Here is an 18,125-nt window from a genome sequence, read left to right as displayed (position 1 = left end):
TGGAACTATCCCAATGAGTCTAAACCGATAATAGTATAATGTAGCGATGCTATGAACACGTTGTCACTCGAAATGCAACACTCTTTCCATGATTTGTTCACAAGACGTCTTAAAATGGAAATAATACAAATATTCCAAAGTTACCTTTTACTATAAAATTCCTAGTACTTCTACCAAAACTCGATTATTTTCAGACACAATCCTCGTTCAAGATTTTTCAACCTCAAAATTAGTTGTTTTCTGTTGTTTCTAATTCCACTTGAAAGCGATCCGTAAACACTACCATCCCGAGTAAATTCCTAGTTTCTAGATAGTTGTTCGTGATCCTCATTATACAACTGACTCCCATTGAATCTGCATTTCTATACGCACCTTTCACATTTCCTCGCCAGCACGAATCCCTCATCCCGCAGGCTAGCCACCGTAATCTGAATCTTATCCTTGGTGGCCGGTGTGTAGAAGTGTTGCGCCGCAATTCGGATGGCCCACAGGGCCAACCCACCAGTGCCGACAATAAGTATTTTCACCTTTTCGTTTGGTCGTTTCTTGAGCAGATCGTCGACGATTGCGTGTGCCGTAATGATGGCACTCTGAGCCAGCAATGCACCGGTGGGTAGCGTTGCGGCCACCGCGAGTGGAAGCGAGTCGGGTATAGGAATCAAATACTCAAGGTCGGGGACCACCATCAGCTCGGAATAGCCGGCTGGGACACCCTCGTACGGATAGAGAACCACACGCTGGCCCACCTTGAAACCACAGTTTTCTTTCAGTTCACTGCCCAACGACTCGATGACGCCGGCGACTTCGAAGCCTGGAAAAAGCGCACCATCCCGGACTCCCTGGTGGGCCGACGGGTTGTGCTGAATGGCGATCGAGGTCTGATGGGCCTGCATGGGGGCGCTATCCGGTCCCTCCTCACTAATACTGGAACAAATACCGCCCTGCATCTGCTTCGCCAGCATATGCAGCGATGTGGTAATATCACCCGTGTCCGACAGCTGACTGCTGATCGACGAGATCGATGTGGACTGATTTTTGCGATAGCATGCTCCAGCGTACACCACGAGAATACGGGCCCCATTGGGTGGCGTGTCCGGCACCGGAACCACCAGATTGAACACGCTGTCTTTGATCTTGGCGGCCGGGGATTCGATCGATACCTGGCGAATTAGCTTGCTCATGGCGGCTTCCCTTAGGCGTGTGGCTGTGTCCAACGATATAGAACGTCTGCAAGATTGAGAAGAGACGGGTAGAACAAAAACTACGATTAGTCGGATGATTTGGAAACACTAAACTATAGCGATCGGTTGGTTGAGTAATACTTATTTTCTACATTATGAGGGAGAGCTTGACCTTAAAGGACCTTCAAATTTGAACTCGGAATTTTTCCCTCGGCTGTGTATTGGTGGCGCGTTGTCGTCGGGGTGAATGTGAATCATTTTGCCGCTGCGCGAAAGCGCTGCGCATCACCGACCGGCTTCGCACGACGAACCGGATAAATAATGGTTGGCGTTCACGATTCTATAAAGTATGCCCTAAATCTATGTCCACGTATTATTAAAAAAATGTTAACCCTTCTGCTTTGCAAGATCATTATTTTTGATTTTTAATTGCAATCGCTGTATCTCCCAAACAAATAAAATGCGAGGATTCATTCCTACCAAAAGGTGGTGCTTCATACATCAGCAAGCCGTGGAATAAAGGTGACGTATAATTTTCATCATAACGAATATTTCAGATTTTCTTTGTGATTTTTCTTTCTCTAAGACATTTCAGCGTTTTGAAAACTTTTTCCGGAAGAAATAGTGCAGTAACTGGACCCATTTGTTCAGCGAGTGAAATTCCCCGAAGAAGATATTCGATTTTTGCATTTTCAAGTACTTTCGGTGTGTGAAGCTGTATTGAACCTTGGAACAGGATTTTTGAAGATTTCTTGCCACTGGAAATATAAAGCAGCTAAGTTTTTGTTTTGTTTTTATTCTATTTATCTGTTTCTTTATTTATTTAATGATTTTTTTTTTAATACATATATAATTATTTTAACCTCTGTACGTGTTAGACGTTTTATGCTCTTTCTACTCTCAGTTTTGTTTCACAAATTTTTCTAAATGGAGGGGAACGAAACCTCCGATGTTGATATGTCCATCGTAGATACTCCTCATGATTGTTTTTCTGAAGTTCGTCCTTCAAAGAAAAAGAAGAACCAATTACTGTCAAATTCGACACCCAACCCAACAAAAAATTCGACACAACCAACAAATGATCCTGTATCACTCACCTCGGTTCAAAATCCAATTAATTCTCTTCAGCATTCAATCATTGAGAATGTTCCTTCCAAGAATCTTTCTCGAATTCGACAATACCAGAACGTTTCGGGATCATCGAAAACACGTTGGGTGGTATTCTTCCGTCCCAATGGGAAACCTTTAAGGGTGACCCAAATTTGCAAAGACTTGAAGTCTAAGTACTCAAGTGTCTTGGAAATTACAAAAGTGAATAAAGACAAACTTCGTATTGTGCTCTCGGATTGCAAAGACGCTAATGCGATTGTTAATAATTCTTTGTTCACTGATGAATATCGAGTGTATATTCCGGCACACATTGTTGAAATCGATGGTGTGGTTTCGGAAAAATCTCTCCAACTAAAAGATTTCGAAAACGCAGAGGGTATTTTTCATGATGTAAAACTTCCTCATGTGAAAATTTTGGAAGTAAGATCCATTTGGATCATTTTTAATGGATGGTAACGAAAAGAAATATTTCCCATCTGGTTCTTTCAGAATCTCCTTTGAGGGCACAGCTCTTCCAAATTATGTGCTCATTGATAAGCTTCGTCTTCCAGTTCGATTATTTACTCCCAAAATTATGACATGCACTAATTGCAAACAGATAGGTCACACTAAAACCTTCTGTTGCAATAAAATCAAATGTTCTAAATGTGGAGTCGACCATGATGAAAGCACTTGCAATAAGGATGCTGATAAATGCATTCTTTGTGGAGGTGTTCCTCACACAGTTAAGGAATGTCCAAAATACAAATCCCGTTCTATTAAACTTAAACAATCACTTAAGGATCGTTCTAAGCGAACCTTTGCTGATATTCTTAAGGCAGCTTCACCTCAGGTATCCGAGGTTTCAGAAAATCGTTTCTCTGTTTTATCAGAGGATGATGAATCGGATACTACTTTCGATCCAATAATCGCGAGAAGAGCTAGAAAGAGAAAAAATACTTCCTCCTCCAAGCCTGCTAAAAAAAGAGGGTTATCCTCTAATCAACCAGAAGCTTCTTCTCATTTTTCGGCTCCTTCCAACAATAACCCTCCTGGTTGGGGATCCTCTAACTATGACGTTCATTTCCCTGAATTGTCATGTCATTCCAGATTCGCTTCTCAATCGGCTCCTGAACCCCAATCATTTACAGGAGGTATTTCTTTTTCTTCGATTGTTGGATGGATCTTTGATATTTTCGGAGCTTCAGATTCAATGAAATGTCTCATTTCTGCTTGGCTCCCTACTATCAGTCAGTTAGCTAAGCAAATGGTTTCAAAGTGGCCCCTACTCTCCTTCATTAATTTCGATGCCTAATTTATTGAATGAGTCAGAGAAATCTACTATTTTACAGTGGAATTGTAGAAGTTTTCTACCAAAACTTGACTCTTTCAAGCAAATGCTCCATTTTTTGAATTGTGATGTGTTTGCTTTATCTGAAACATGGCTTCGTTCGGACAATGTGTTAAACATCCATGATTTCAATATTATTCGTTTAGACCGTGATGATTCCTATGGAGGAGTTCTCATAGGTATTAAAAAATGCTATCCATTTTACAGGATTCCCTTGCCTTTAGTAACAGGAATTGAAATTCTTGCGTGTCAGGCACGTATCAAGGGTAGAGATTTGTGCATTGCTTCTATTTATATTCCACCAAGTACAATGCTTAATTATCGAAACCTTGTGAATATAATTGAGCTTCTACTGCAACCTCATCTTATTTTAGGAGAGTTCAACTCACATGGAATTGGCTGGGGTGAGTCTTTTGACGATCGCAGAGCTAATTCTATTTATGATCTATGCGATGAATTCAACATGACAATTTTGAATACAGGTGATATAACAAGAATTGCTCCATCACCAGGCCGCGCAAGTCGCTTAGATCTATCCCTTTGTTCTTCCTCTTTATCATTAGATTGTTATTGGAAGGTTATCCAAGATCCACATGGAAGTGATCATTTGCCAATCACCGTTTCTATTTCGAATTATTCTGAATCGTCAGGAACTATGAATGTTCAGCATGATTTATCTAGAAACATTGATTGGAAGAGATATTCTTCAATTATTTCAGAATCAGTGGCATTAGTTCATGAGTTACCCCCGTTAGAAGAGTATAATTTTCTAGCTGGATTAATTCATGATAGTGCTATTGATGCTCAGACGAAACGTTTTCCTGGGAATTCGTTTCGCAGTCGTCCTCCTAATCTGTGGTGGGATCAAGATTGCACAGATCTTTATAAAGAAAAATCGAATGCGTTCAAGGATTGGCGTAAATCGGGTTCCTGCGAACGTTACGACAATTACATTTATCTGGAGCGTAAATTCAAAAGCTTCATAAAAGCCAAAAAAAGAGGTTATTGGCGTAATTTTGTGAATGGGCTTTCCCGAGAGTCTTCTTTGAGCACTTTTTGGAGAGTTGCCAGACAAATGAGAAATTCTTCTCATTCAAATGAACAGATTGAATATTCTGAAAGGTGGATTTTTGACTTTGCCAAGAAGATATGCCCAGATTCAGCCCCCGCTCCACCTCCCTTCCTGGAGACATCTGATGATATTGCGCCTCCATTCAGTATGGCTGAATTTTCGCTTGCACTTCTGTCATGTAACAATTCGGCTCCGGGGTCAGATAGGATCAAATTCAACTTATTGAAAAACCTTCCTGATAATGCGAAGAAACGTTTGTTAAAATTGTTCAATGTTTTTCTTGAGCAGAACGTTGTTCCACATGAGTGGCGACAGATTAAAGTTATAGCTATTCTGAAACCTGGTAAACCTGCGTCTGATTATAATTCTTATAGACCAATAGCAATGCTTTCTTGCATTCGCAAATTATTAGAGAAAATGATTCTAAGTCGCTTAGACAGCTGGATAGAATCCAACAACCTTCTCTCACCTTCGCAGTTCGGGTTTCGTAGAGGCAAAGGAACTAATGATTGTCTTGCTCTGCTTTCATCAGAGGTTGACATCGCCTTGAGTAAAAAGCAACAAATGGCATCAGTGTTCCTGGACATCAAGGGTGCCTTTGATTCAGTTTCCATTGAGGTTCTTTTTGAAAAACTTCATCTAAATGGGTTTTCTCCTAAATTAAATAGTTTTCTGTTTAACCTAATGGGTGAAAAACATATGAGTTTTTCCCATGGTTCTTCGTCAGTTTTACGAATTAGCTACATGGGTCTCCCTCAAGGCTCATGTCCAATTCTTTACAACTTTTATGTAAATGACATTGATGTTTGTTTATCAGGTAATTGTACTTTGAGACAATATGCAGATGATTGCGTAGTGTCGGTAATGGGCAAAGACAGTATTGATCTGTATAATCCCTTGCAGATTTCTCTTGATAATTTGGTTGATTGGGCTTGCAAATTGGGTTTTGAGTTTTCTACTGAAAAGTCAGAGATGGTTGTGTTCTCAAGAAAACACCATCCTGCTCAACTGCAACTTAAACTTTTGGGTAGAACAATTAGGCTCTCTTTGTCATTCAAGTATTTAGGAGTTGTGTTTGACTCCAGAGGCACATGGGGTAAACACATAGGCTACTTGAAACAAAAATGTCAGAAACGAATAAATTTTCTTCGATCCATAACAGGGACTTGGTGGGGGGCCCATCCTGACGACTTAATTAGGTTGTGTAAAACAACCGTTCTATCTGTTTTGGAGTATGGAAGTTTTTGCTTCAGATCCGCTGCCCGTACTCATATTCTGCAACTGGAGAGAATTCAATATCGCTGATTGCGTATTGCTCTAGGATGAGCCTAGAAATTTTAGCTGGCATCCTTCCTCTTTCTGTGCGCTTTTTCGAGTTATCATTCCGTTTTTTGATACGTTGTGAAACACTCAATCCGATAGTGATAGCAAACTTTGAAAAAATGCTAACCTTAGGTACTCAATCTAAGCGAATGTTACTATATCATGAATTTCTGACCCTGGAAAGCCCATCGGCTTCATCTGGTTTCCAATCCATTCCTTCAATTTTGTTCAATCCTTCTATTAATTTTGACTAGACAATGAAAGTTTATGTTAGTGGTATTTCAGGTGATCTCCGCCAAATAGTTATGCCTGCAATATTCTTGTCAAGATATAAACATATTGACTCAACCAAAACTTTTTTTACTGATGGATCCAGTCTTCATGGTTCCACAGGCTTTGGGGTATTTAATATTGACTTCTCCACATTCCGTAAGCTTAGTTTACCTTGTTCGGTGTTTGTTGCGGAATTGGCTGCGATATACACTGCTTTACAACATATTCAGTCCTTGTCACCCGAACATTTTTAAATCTTTTCTGATAGTCTCAGCTCTTTAGAGGCACTTCATTCGGTAAGGTCTGGATATTCTTCGTATTTCTTGTCTGGAATCCAACAGCTTTTAAGTGTTTTGATGAGTAGATCATTTAATATCACTTTTGTATGGATTCCCTCTCATTGTTCGATACCAGGAAATGAAAAAGCAGATTTTCTAGCTAAAAAGGGCGCAATGGAAGGAGTCTTATTTCATAGGCCCATTACTTTTGATGAATATCTCAATATTCCTCGTGAACGTGCACTTGAATCTTGGCAGACAAGTTGGAATGGAAGTGATAAAGGTCGGTGGCTGTATTCTATCATTCCTAAAGTTTCCCTCAAATCATGGTTCAAAGGATATAATTATTCTCGTGATTTCATACGGGTAGTGTGCAGACTAATGTCTAATCATTATTCCTCGAATGCACATCTTTTCCGAATTAATATTAGTGATAGTAACTTATGTGTTTGCGGTATAGGTTATCACGATATTGATCACATTGTGTGGTATTGCTCTGATTTTCAAAATAACAGGATATCTTTAATAGAAAATTTCCGCGAAAAGGGAATGACCCCCTATTTTCGATCCGCGACGTTCTGGCTACACACAATCTCGATGCTATTTCGTTGATATATTATTTCCTCAAGTCCATACACTTTCAAGTATGAGTATGTGTGTATTTTTTCTGATATTTTTAATTATCGTTTACATCTCCAACTTTTTTGTTTTTTGTTATTAATATTTCTATTATTTACCAATAATCTATGGTTTTAATGTTTTCATTTTTCTCCAACTATTTCCCTCAGAACTTGAACACATTCAGATTCACGCATTCGCACGCAATCTTCAAGGAGGTGGTTATCTCTATCAAAAAATCCTCAAGAAGAAGCCTCAAATATTATTTTATTATGTATTGTTATATAATTATTTATATTGTATCATTTCTTGAAAAAACTATAGGGTTTTTATGCCTTTTTGAGAAAGAACATTTGCATAGTTCTACTCACAAGGGCTTTTCCCTATTCACAAACACGGCTCATTGATGCTTAACGTTGCTGAGCCAATTGAAAATAAATGTTTAAAAAAAAGAAAAAAAGGTAGTGCTTGCCGCGGGTTAATTAAATATACTTCAAACAATGTTTCAAGCTGATTACGATGTGGTGGGCGAGAGTGAATACGTCGCCACGCGCGCACATAGATGCCCTCGATACTCGATAAAACTCATAATTCTTCCTCCTAAGTAGATCCATTGATATTGGGGACGGCTGATAAGATAAGGATACTTTGAAACAATACGATGAAATGGGTTTGTGAGAAAGATGGAAGCAACAGTCGATAATTACTGCGGTAATTATGTTATGAACGCGATAACAAAAACAAGCTGGATGTAGGAATAAATGGTAATTACTAAATCACTATCTGGGCCCTATTGCATAATCAGCCTCATAATATTAGTTTCAAGTTCAGAAGCTACACGTTCCAATATTTTGCGTTGCACAATAAACTTACATCGGACTAATAATATTAGTACTTGTTTAATTAGTAACGTCTCATTTGTCTGTCAAAGTCAAATTTGTCTATGGACAGTATGGTTTTGCCACTATTGATTTATGGATTTCCTAACATAGTCCGGTATCATTGCATTGATTTCCTTGGCCGAGCCAATGTAAAGTTGTACTTAATTGTTGGCGTAGCTTGAGTGCGCTCCACACAGGCTTGCTAAGTGTTCCTCAGTAAAGTCTGAATTCGAGTGAATCAAAAGTGTGAATTTGTCTGGAAATTTTTTGGAATAATCTTTTTTTGCGGTTTGATTTACGATTTTTTGATGATTTGAGATATATGATACACATGGAAACACTTTATTTAAAAACATCTGGTACCGTTGGAAAAAGTCGTGAAATGTCAATTTTTTAACATTATTAAAATTTATTTGATTTGAATGGTGGTAGAATCACAAGGTAAGGGGGTTCTCGATTCAATGTTTCGCATGTATTCATACTATATACCGCTGTTACTCTGGTTGCTTCTTTTGGTTGGAACCATTTGAGAAGCACAAATGCTTGCGCACATGCTTGACATTTCACAACTATTCAATCGTTTATCTCAAGAAAAATGAAATGTTATCCTTTGTGATAGATACGTAGAAATATTTCCTATCAAATCATGCAAACATCTTTGCTACATTTTGTTTATCCCATTTGTTTATTTATTTAGGCTTATCAGCATTTTAGCTGTGACAGAGTCGGATTTAAATCGTGTACATGTTATATGTTTTATCGTATCATAAATTACGCATTACATAGTAGCCATTTTCAGTCGTAAGAGTGTTGTTTCCGCCCTTCCATTGTTCAGTAAAACAACCGGAAAGCGGATATAGTTGATATGATTATCGTTGTGTTATTTATCGCTCAACAGCCCGATGTTTCTGCCAAAGCATAGCAGTTGTATGGATGAATCGATCTCCATTAGACCGTGGATCGATCTCCATCGCTGATGATTATTGCGTGGATGTAGTTATTCTATAACAACACAAAGATGGGCAATTGAGGGCCCTGGGTTTAGAACTCACGATCGATCGCTTAGTAAGCGAACGTGCAACCAATGTGGCTACGAAAAAACCCTTTTTTCCCTACATGTTCAATGTTTAGTTTTTCATTTGATGCATTCTAAAATAATATTGAAAAAATCAAAAGCGAATTGACTTTTATAATTTTTTGCTGAAAGAGAGCTCGTTTGAATTTAAGAGCTTGTTTGGATTTATTGGTGTAATAATAATTGGTGTTTTGAATATCTTTATCAGACTCAAATTTTCTCAATTCATCCTCTTATAGCCTTAAAAAAAGATTAATTTGGAAAACTTAACTATGCATTCGACCTTGAAAAACACTATTTGGAAAGCCTCGTTGCCGCTGCCATCTGGTCGGTAACAGGATGACTGATAAGTGACTTGTTCCGAACTATCATTAAAGTTTCCTGAATTCGAGCATTGTTTTCGGGTTAAACGTGCTGTCAAAATGCAGCGCATTTCAAGTCGAATGTGAAGAAGGTAGTTTTCAACGATGAGAGCTGCGTTCTTCGGTAGAAAACTAAGGGAGAAAATTTGTTCCGCAGCGAGTGCAGTTGATGTCGCCACAGCATCACACACTCGATTCGGTTCGGATTTCCTGAACTGCAGTTCTGAGTGTTTTGAAGCGTTATATTTGGGTGCCAGGAAATGTAATTTTGCTAAGAGATACTAGAAAACTGTTTGGATATTCAGTAAGTTCAGTATTTCGGTGGCCCTCTAGACAGCAAGCAATCTACAGTACATGTTTATTCTGAGAATTGATTTGAAAACCTGTTCAAATGTGCGTTTTATTGTTATTATGCGTTTTATTGTTGTTGTTACCAAATGTTTGTACTGAAGAGTTTAATTTTTGATCTTTATAATTTCGTAGCCCTAAGTTAAGTTTTTTTTGCGGCCCGCGACTCCATGACTAACCCGTGTTTGTGGCCCAGCTAAAAAAAGGTTGAGTACCACTGCTCTAAAAGGATTGAACCGGCAAAACCGGAGCATCTGACGGAGTGACAATTCCGACAAACAGTTTGCACAACTAGTTTCTAAAATTGAAGATGCAAATAAACTATCTCACATCATACACTATTCTGCTCACGTAGCAAGGAAACACCTTGAGGAACACGAACGCCGGGCACGAGGCAATCCCTCTGCCGGAACATGACTCAGTACTCTTATGGAAAAAGCTTAACTTCTGACAACGATCGATAACTTCGCTGTGTATGATGTTGTATTTTCTTTATCAAAGAAATCCCATTATCGACTTGGAACGATTTATTCGAATTTCCTTGAGCGAGGGCAATCGCCTCAAGTCAACAAGATCGCACGACTTATTCTTCGAGTTGTGGTTTATTTTAAGAGCAAACAATAGCATATAGTCTCTCTATCTCTCATTGCCATGTGGCTTCGCTGTTTGTATTTCATCCAATCTGTTGTTTTAATTTTCACTTTCTCGCCTGATTACCACCGATCAACAACAGCAGCTGCCGCCAAGAGATGAGTTCTCGGATTCCCAGATGACCCAGATTCGTTCGTCGTGAGGGGTGACCCACAACTGGTCGCCGTTCATGATAGCTGATTTATGTTTACCAACAGTGCACCGAAGAGCGTCGATTCCGTCCGTCCGGCTATTTATAGCCCCCCCCCCCCCCCTTCGCGTAAAGTAGGTACGTGACGTTAATCGAGCTGCGTTTCGTAAGCAAGTGAGTTGCCTCGTTACGATAAGAATATTCCAAAGTTGTCACGCTCAATCGCACGTTGTTTGGAGATGGAGGGATGCACGTGTACTGACCGGTATGCCCGAGTCGTGCTGAACGTGTAAATTTTCTGGATCCGTACAACGGACCGAACTCTTCCGGTTGTGGCAGTCCAGAGAAAATCTCGATCCACAATGATGTTGAATTCAGATTCACAAACTTGCAGCATTTGTTGTGACAAACGTAAGCATTTGTCAATTTGAAGAGGCTGTCGCATCGTGCACTTGAATGAAGTCCATCCTTAAACGTCTCGAGTTTCCGTGGCCCACGTGATATCGGTTCAAATTCCATTCTTCCGACATGTGTTACCCATCAACAGCAAATGCAAAAAAAAAACAGAAACTATTATAATTGCAAATTCAAATCACCATTACGTATCCATTACACTAATTCGAAATTGATGACATGCACTAAAGCCGGCCCGATTAGCATCGTGTTATGGGAGCAATCATTAGAATCGCAAATTGATTATGATCGACGAAACCGATCAAAGTTCTCGAAGCCGAAGTCAAGGTGAGAGACTGGCAAAAAGTAACGACAACTACCAGTTATTAACCAAATTTGCTGGCAAATGGTGAGCCTTGAAAAGGTTGGACTTTGAAAGCCTAAATTTCGCAACAAACACTCACAGTTATTATTCTGAGTGTGTGCGCCGTTGAAACTCAAATTGCGTTTCCAACAGTTCACCACCTGGTAAACGAGCGCACTTTAGATGATATCAAGGCATGTCGTCATCGCAGCCAACAGTCGTGTTCTGTTTTATTTATTTAACCAGCACCGGAGACGCAATAAGTTCCTTCCACAAGAGGAGTCGCTTTGTTTAAATATGATGCGAATTTTGTGCTTTTCATTAGTTCACGTCCGGATGCGTGTGGATCGTCGTGCGGTGGTTTGCAGAATGTTAATGACACCTTCATTATTACTCTCAATGCGCAAATATTCGCATATGAATCGTGGATGCGTTGGTGTCGAATTTAGAACTAAAAAATGAGAATGACCACTAAATTACTAAAAAGAAACACTAATGGGTGTGTTATATCCAGCCGGGTGCTATGATTGATGCTAGGATCGTTAGCAAAATCTCAAGCAGAACTGTCAGTGGGATACCCAATTCATATGAAAACACAGGGAAAATGTCAGTGGGATACCCGATATGTTGGCTCCTGTCAGTTCAATGGGGGTTCTCTAAAGACGTCACCCACCTGGTTATATCTATGATATAACCGCAAGGTTGACGTGAGACTATCGTTGGCTTAGTAAACATTTGTTTGTATTGATCTAATTAAAACAATTTTCGAATTCAATTGAATTCTACATATTTGCTGTGTAAGTAAAGAATTTGAACAAACACCTTGTAATGTAAGGCTCCTTGGTTTTGATGACTGTGTTAGGGAACATTTGTCGGTGTGCATAAAAGCTCTCCCAACATGCACGTATTTACAATGCCAGTTTTACCAGGTAACTTGGTTTTGATGGTTGCATTAGGGAAACCGTAAATCGGGCCAATCAAAATGGGGCAGTGATCGATTAGATAGCGTTTGACATTTTACGGTTATTCAATTGCTTATCTCAGGAAAAATAACGTATTATTAATTGTGATAGATGCGTAGAAATTTTGCCTATTATTTGATGCAAACATCTTTCCGATCTATTAAGTAATGTTCGAGTTAAAAGTATTCGAAATCTTTCATTTTTCCCTCATGTTCTGTGCTTAGGTTTTCATTATTCCCCATATATTCCGGTTAGACATAGTCCCACGTAAAAAAGTTGTTGCACACCAGCGGAATCCCAACCGAATGTGTATAACAATGTTACAAAATGAAAATTCAATCATTTATAACGCATTGGATTGTATTTGCCTTGCGGAGCCGAGAATTCGATGAATCAAACTTATGTTCTAATTACTTTTTTTGTACCACTCAAATTAGTTTTTTTTTACTATTTTTACATCGGGAACTATTGCTCGCCGATGACATTCTTCATCTTGCAACAACATTTCGATGGAGTCGGTTTATAATCAATAAGAATATGTCCCTTAAAAAAGTCTACCATAAACAGTTCAATACATACTGTACGTATTGATGATTCATCCGAGTTTTCAGTACTAGAGGTACTCGACTGGCCATTGGCAGCACCAACTAGGATTGCAGTGAAACGTTGTGGGTGTGAATGACCAGTGTTCATTTAAGCTCATTTAAGCATATTTCTTCTTCAATGGCACTAACGTTCCTAGAGGAACTTCGCCGTCTCAACGTAGTATTACTTGCGTCATTTTTATTAGTACTTAGTTGAGATTTCTATGCATTCGCCATGAATGCATTCTGAGTGGCAAGCTCTAGAATACGCGTGATCACAGTGCAAGTCGGAGGAAATTTCTTTGACGAAAAATTCCCCCGACCAGAACGGGAATCGAACCCGAACACCCGGCATGTTAGTTATGACGCTAACCACTCGGCCAAGGGAGCACATTTCCATATTTGAAATATTAAAAAAAAATAGATTACTTTTTGAAAAAAAATTAACGAATAAAACAAAAGTTCTTCAGGAGTCTTCATACAGAAATGCCTTATTATACTATGAAAAAAAAAACATAGTTATTAATGAAAAATGCAAATCCAAAATGTCGGCCGGTACATAATGGCGGTATAAATGGTATAAATGGTCAACAAGTCATCAGGTCGCCCAAATAATCGCTGCCATTTAAGCAATATAAACTTTGCCAGTGAAAATTGAATTCCCCATATTTTTAAATTCAAGATCGTTGGAACGATCTCTGAAGGTGATCTAAAATTCCATGGATTTCTTGCTTCATGGCGGATCAAAATGAACAGAGGAATTGATTCATTCATAAAAACAAACACGGTTGGAAGTACAGGTCGGACTCGACTGTATATAACAGACTCGATTGTATACTGATTCGATTACATACAATTTTAGACTCGATTGTATACAGTTTGAATTTTTTTTTTTAAAAAGGTGGTGAGTCTGGGCCTAGAGGCACGGACGGGATCTTGGCATAGGATTGTGATTGTGTGTAGTGATTGCATTTGCATGAGTTGCATGAGTTTCTTCATTGTTCCAAATCTGTATTTTTTTCTCTTTCGATACATCAAATAGAAGCTCTGAAAAAACCCGTTTCCTGTACGAACTTGTATCCTTCAAACAGGTTAAATGAGGTAACGTAGTAGAATCCGGAACCATTCAAAAATGTACACAAAAATACCATTAAAGCCATTACTACCCTTTTCTTCTGTTTATTCAACTATGCAGAAGAAAACAAGGAGTCATTAAGAACTACATAAATACAAGCCTAAGTCAAATAAATCTAAGACTACAGAAATATATCATAGATAAAAATAGCATTTACTCCTTCGTTGCCACGTTGTCCGGAACATTGTTTGCAGAGGGTTGTAATAACTTTATAGTCTGGTGATGTATATTCAGTATCCTATGGTCATTTTTTGCTCTCTTAGGACGTTAGTGTAGCTGCTGTAGTGAACTGATCTCATTGGGTGCTAAGTTCTGCTTATGTATAGGAAAAAGAAAAGAGAATGGGAAAGTGCATTGGAGGAAGTGATGTGGGCTTCTAAGGAAAACATATATGGAGAATATAATATTGGGATCGCGACTACTTAAGCTATTATGATTTGATATACGTGAATATACCCTTTCGAACTTCTAAATCAGCAGACATTTAAATTCATTAATTGCATTTTTACATATCCAAATAGCATGCTCGATATTATGACATCCTGGACAACAATCACATAAATTCTTAATAGCAAGACCGACACGATAATGACGTGAATTGAACTTTGAGGATAATAGAGTAAAACCATCTTCCGAGATCATCCCTCCATTGATTCTGCCAACTGATAAATGCCTATTATCGGCAAATGGAGAATAATTCATAACACGTATCGACTAACAATGTTAGTATACGCCCGTATGTAGGCAACAAAACTGCACGTTGCGTCGGGAAGGAAAGCGAGTGGTTAGTGCAATCGAAAAAGCATGCCCATTTAAATCGTCAAATTGTTTAACTTTTTTACCTCTTCGTGTTTCAAGCAAAAAGTTGCTGAATTTCCTGTCTTATGGTATATACCACAACATATGTCGCCATAACGATGTTGAGTAATATGCATTTCTCTCTTAATAAATCGTTGCAAATCGTAAACTATTTATAAATAGTTACATTTTTCGTAGAGTAAATATACTATATAGAAATCAAAGACATAGTCCTATGTCAATATGGCTTATTTCACGAAAAAAAATGACATTCAACATTAGGCTATTACAAGTATAGTGGAGTAAACATCGTGATTTTTAAAGATTTTGACTGAAGGCTCACTAGCAATTATTTATAATGATTTTCCAGCGAGATTAGGAAAGATAGAAGTTGGGTTTCATAGAACAAATTGTAGAGCAGTAAGGGAGCTTCATTTTGGTTGATAAAAAGTCAAGTTAATTATTTTTGGGATAAAATTAATAATAACATCTTATAAACCACTATCAAGAATTTCGCTTCCAAGATGTTATCTAAATCCGCTAATTCCGATGTTTAACTTACTGGTTCGTCACTGCAAACTGGATGAAGAAACGAAAAGATAACAAAGAGAAGAACTTTAAGTAGGAGTTTGCGAGCCAAAACATCGAGTCTCATTGTGTGCATTGAGGCCATACCAATGCGGATGCAAAGGTACCAAATTCAATCGACTTTAATGAGGTGTGTTCAGATAGCTGATTGAAAACTGAAGTTACCATCTCTGAGAGAATGGTTGTTCGATGCATTTTTGTCAGATCTGCTGGGGCGGCTTCCCAGCTTGGGCATTAGTTATACAGAGAAACTTTATCTTTTGTCTGCATTTTTTAACCCACAAACTTGAATCAAAATGAATAAGTGATCGTTTCACTCGAAAGTGAATGAGATCCAACTATTTTGCACTGATCAACCAAAAAGGTACCGTCTACGAACCAAACATATATGTAAGCATGTTCATCCTACAGAAGAACGGATTTTCACTACAGGTTCACAAGCATAAAAAGTTGATCACATAATGGAAAAATGAGAATGACTGGTTTTCATTTTCCACTTTATGATTATTATTCACATGTATGGTCCACTGAATATTTGAGATAGAAAGTACATATATCGTGGGGTAGAGCTTCATAACTTCTATAAAAAGAATCGGTCTCCCAACTCAATATGTGTCCAAAATCGGGAAACTTATTCTCCGAATCATGTTTTGAGTTTAGTGTTACAAAACGTTAACAACTCATTTGTATAATTTTTACGACCCTCGACGAAGGACTTGATTTTTACACCGGTATATTTACATAAGTACCGCATCCGCGCTCCGTTGTTTTCCTGCCGACACTAGACCGACTCTCCTTGAGAGTATATCACCAAGGTCATTTGATTTTCTAGTTCCACCTCGTAGACCGTAAACATCTGTTATTATTGGACAGCGCCCCGTTCACGCACCGCGTTTGTGGAAAGATATTTACCCAATTTCTGATAACAGCAATCTATCCACTTGAACAGCCATTTTTCAACTGCTCTTCAACGCGTTATTATTCCTTCGTTTTATTTTCACTTGATATGGTTTCCACTTAAACTTTGAGAATAACTTGGAAAATAGGTGCACACACCAGTCACTTCTATTAGCTATTCTATTCCACTTGAATCACCACAAAGGCAATTACAACTCCTTTTCAACTTCACAAAATAGCACTAGTTGTGTTTCTTTATTTTCTCTCTTTTCACTCACTCCTCCGACTAAATATTTTCACCCTTCACAATGTTTATACAAACTTCAGAAACTTCGTTTCTTGCCAACTCCCAAAGAACTCCGTTCTCTATTTGGAGCTATGTACGCTGACGCGAATTCTAGAAGGCGTGTGAGCGAACAATTAATTACCGGACAACTTCACTGCTTGCGCGCAGCAGACAAAATGCGACTCAGAGACGACCGACAGATTTTCATATAATATCTATTATTTTTGTTCCTCACAAACAGTTGAGCGGACGGCCGGACGGAACGGAAAATACCACAAACATTGATGCCTGAGTAGTAGACGCGGCTACGGTAAACACTACACCACTACCACGTCTAGCGTATGCGCGCGCCCAATACGCACGAACTGTTGCGTGATTCATAAACAATTTAGTTTACCACAAGCAGTGGGGCCAGCAAAGGGCAATTGATTGCAATCGAAGAAAATTTATATTTTTCCTTAAATACCTAGCCACAATATAAAACGTTTAACAATTAGTTGATCTTCATTTTTGAAAGTTATCAAATTTAAATTAATTTATTCTTTCCCATAGACTTTGTCCAAATATAACATTTTATTTTGAACACATAACCCGAATTTCGTTACCAGTTACCAGTTTGGGAAATTTTGAATCGTTTCTATCTTTAAGTACACGTTTGTGATCGGAATTCTCATATTTTGTAACAGCACTTTTAAAATTAATGTACATAATTGAATGGCTCAAAACCATATCACACCATTTCACCCTATTATGTTACGTTTGTAAAGTGTTTGTACTCATCATAAACTAATGGTACACCCATGGACTCCGGAAATATAACACTTATTCCGTTCTTCACTTTCGAGTTTTGATTTTATTCAAACTCATCATAATAATATCAGATTATTTTCAGACGCAATTCTCGTTCAAGAATTCACCGACTCTCATTGTATCAGGCTGACTTCGAATTATTTCGAAATTTGTTTTTCATCAATGCAAGGATGCCAAATTCGCAGACAAGTACGCAATTTTCGTCGCAAACTCTATTCTGTTGCAGACTTATATTTTCAGTTGTAGACTGCAGGGATATGGTATTTCTCTTCTTTATGGTTTGGTTCAGTTTCCTGCGCTAACAACCTCTTTTTTTTAGACATCACTTTGCGATTCTAAGGGTTAAAAAGGTATCTGGCGGATATTTATACACTTCAACATTTTTGTAGCAGACATGTAGCATCTCTGGAGGCGATGACGTTTACTCTGGCAAAGGCCAAAACGAAAACATATGTCTCAATGGCTTTCATTAGTCGATAGTTCTAGACGTTTGCAGTGCAAACTTTTCCAGAGTGTGTTTTTGAAAAACTCAACTTTTACAGTAAAACTTTTGAATATTTTACAAAAAGATCAAAAGGACTCGAAGGTATGTATATTTGCTATTCTAAATATCGATTATTTGCGATGTGAAATGAGTTTTTTTTTCATTTGAAAATGTAAAGAATTGCGTAATTTC

General features: G+C 38.3%; 1 protein-coding gene across 5 annotated transcripts in view; it reads right to left on the bottom strand.

Annotated features, from left to right (window-relative positions):
* Positions 1–18,125, bottom strand: part of LOC129778471 (uncharacterized) — a 55,773-nt gene that overhangs the window by 6,922 nt on the left and 30,726 nt on the right. For 3 of the 5 annotated variants that reach the window (XM_055785385.1, XM_055785383.1, XM_055785384.1), the window contains exon 2: positions 373–1,227. In XM_055785385.1, coding sequence (XP_055641360.1) covers positions 373–1,181 — 809 coding nt within the window. In that variant the 5' untranslated portion in view covers positions 1,182–1,227. Of the gene's footprint in view, positions 1–372; positions 1,228–16,197; positions 16,321–16,368; positions 16,847–18,125 lie in introns of those variants that run through there. The other 2 variants (XM_055785382.1, XM_055785386.1) reach the window with 2 other exon arrangements.

The sequence above is a fragment of the Toxorhynchites rutilus genome, chromosome 3 (genome assembly GCF_029784135.1).
Source record: "Toxorhynchites rutilus septentrionalis strain SRP chromosome 3, ASM2978413v1, whole genome shotgun sequence".
NCBI classification, from domain to species: Eukaryota; Metazoa; Arthropoda; class Insecta; order Diptera; family Culicidae; genus Toxorhynchites; species Toxorhynchites rutilus.
The sequence above is the reverse complement of the archived record's forward strand: the minus strand, read 5'-3'. Positions and strand labels throughout refer to the sequence as shown.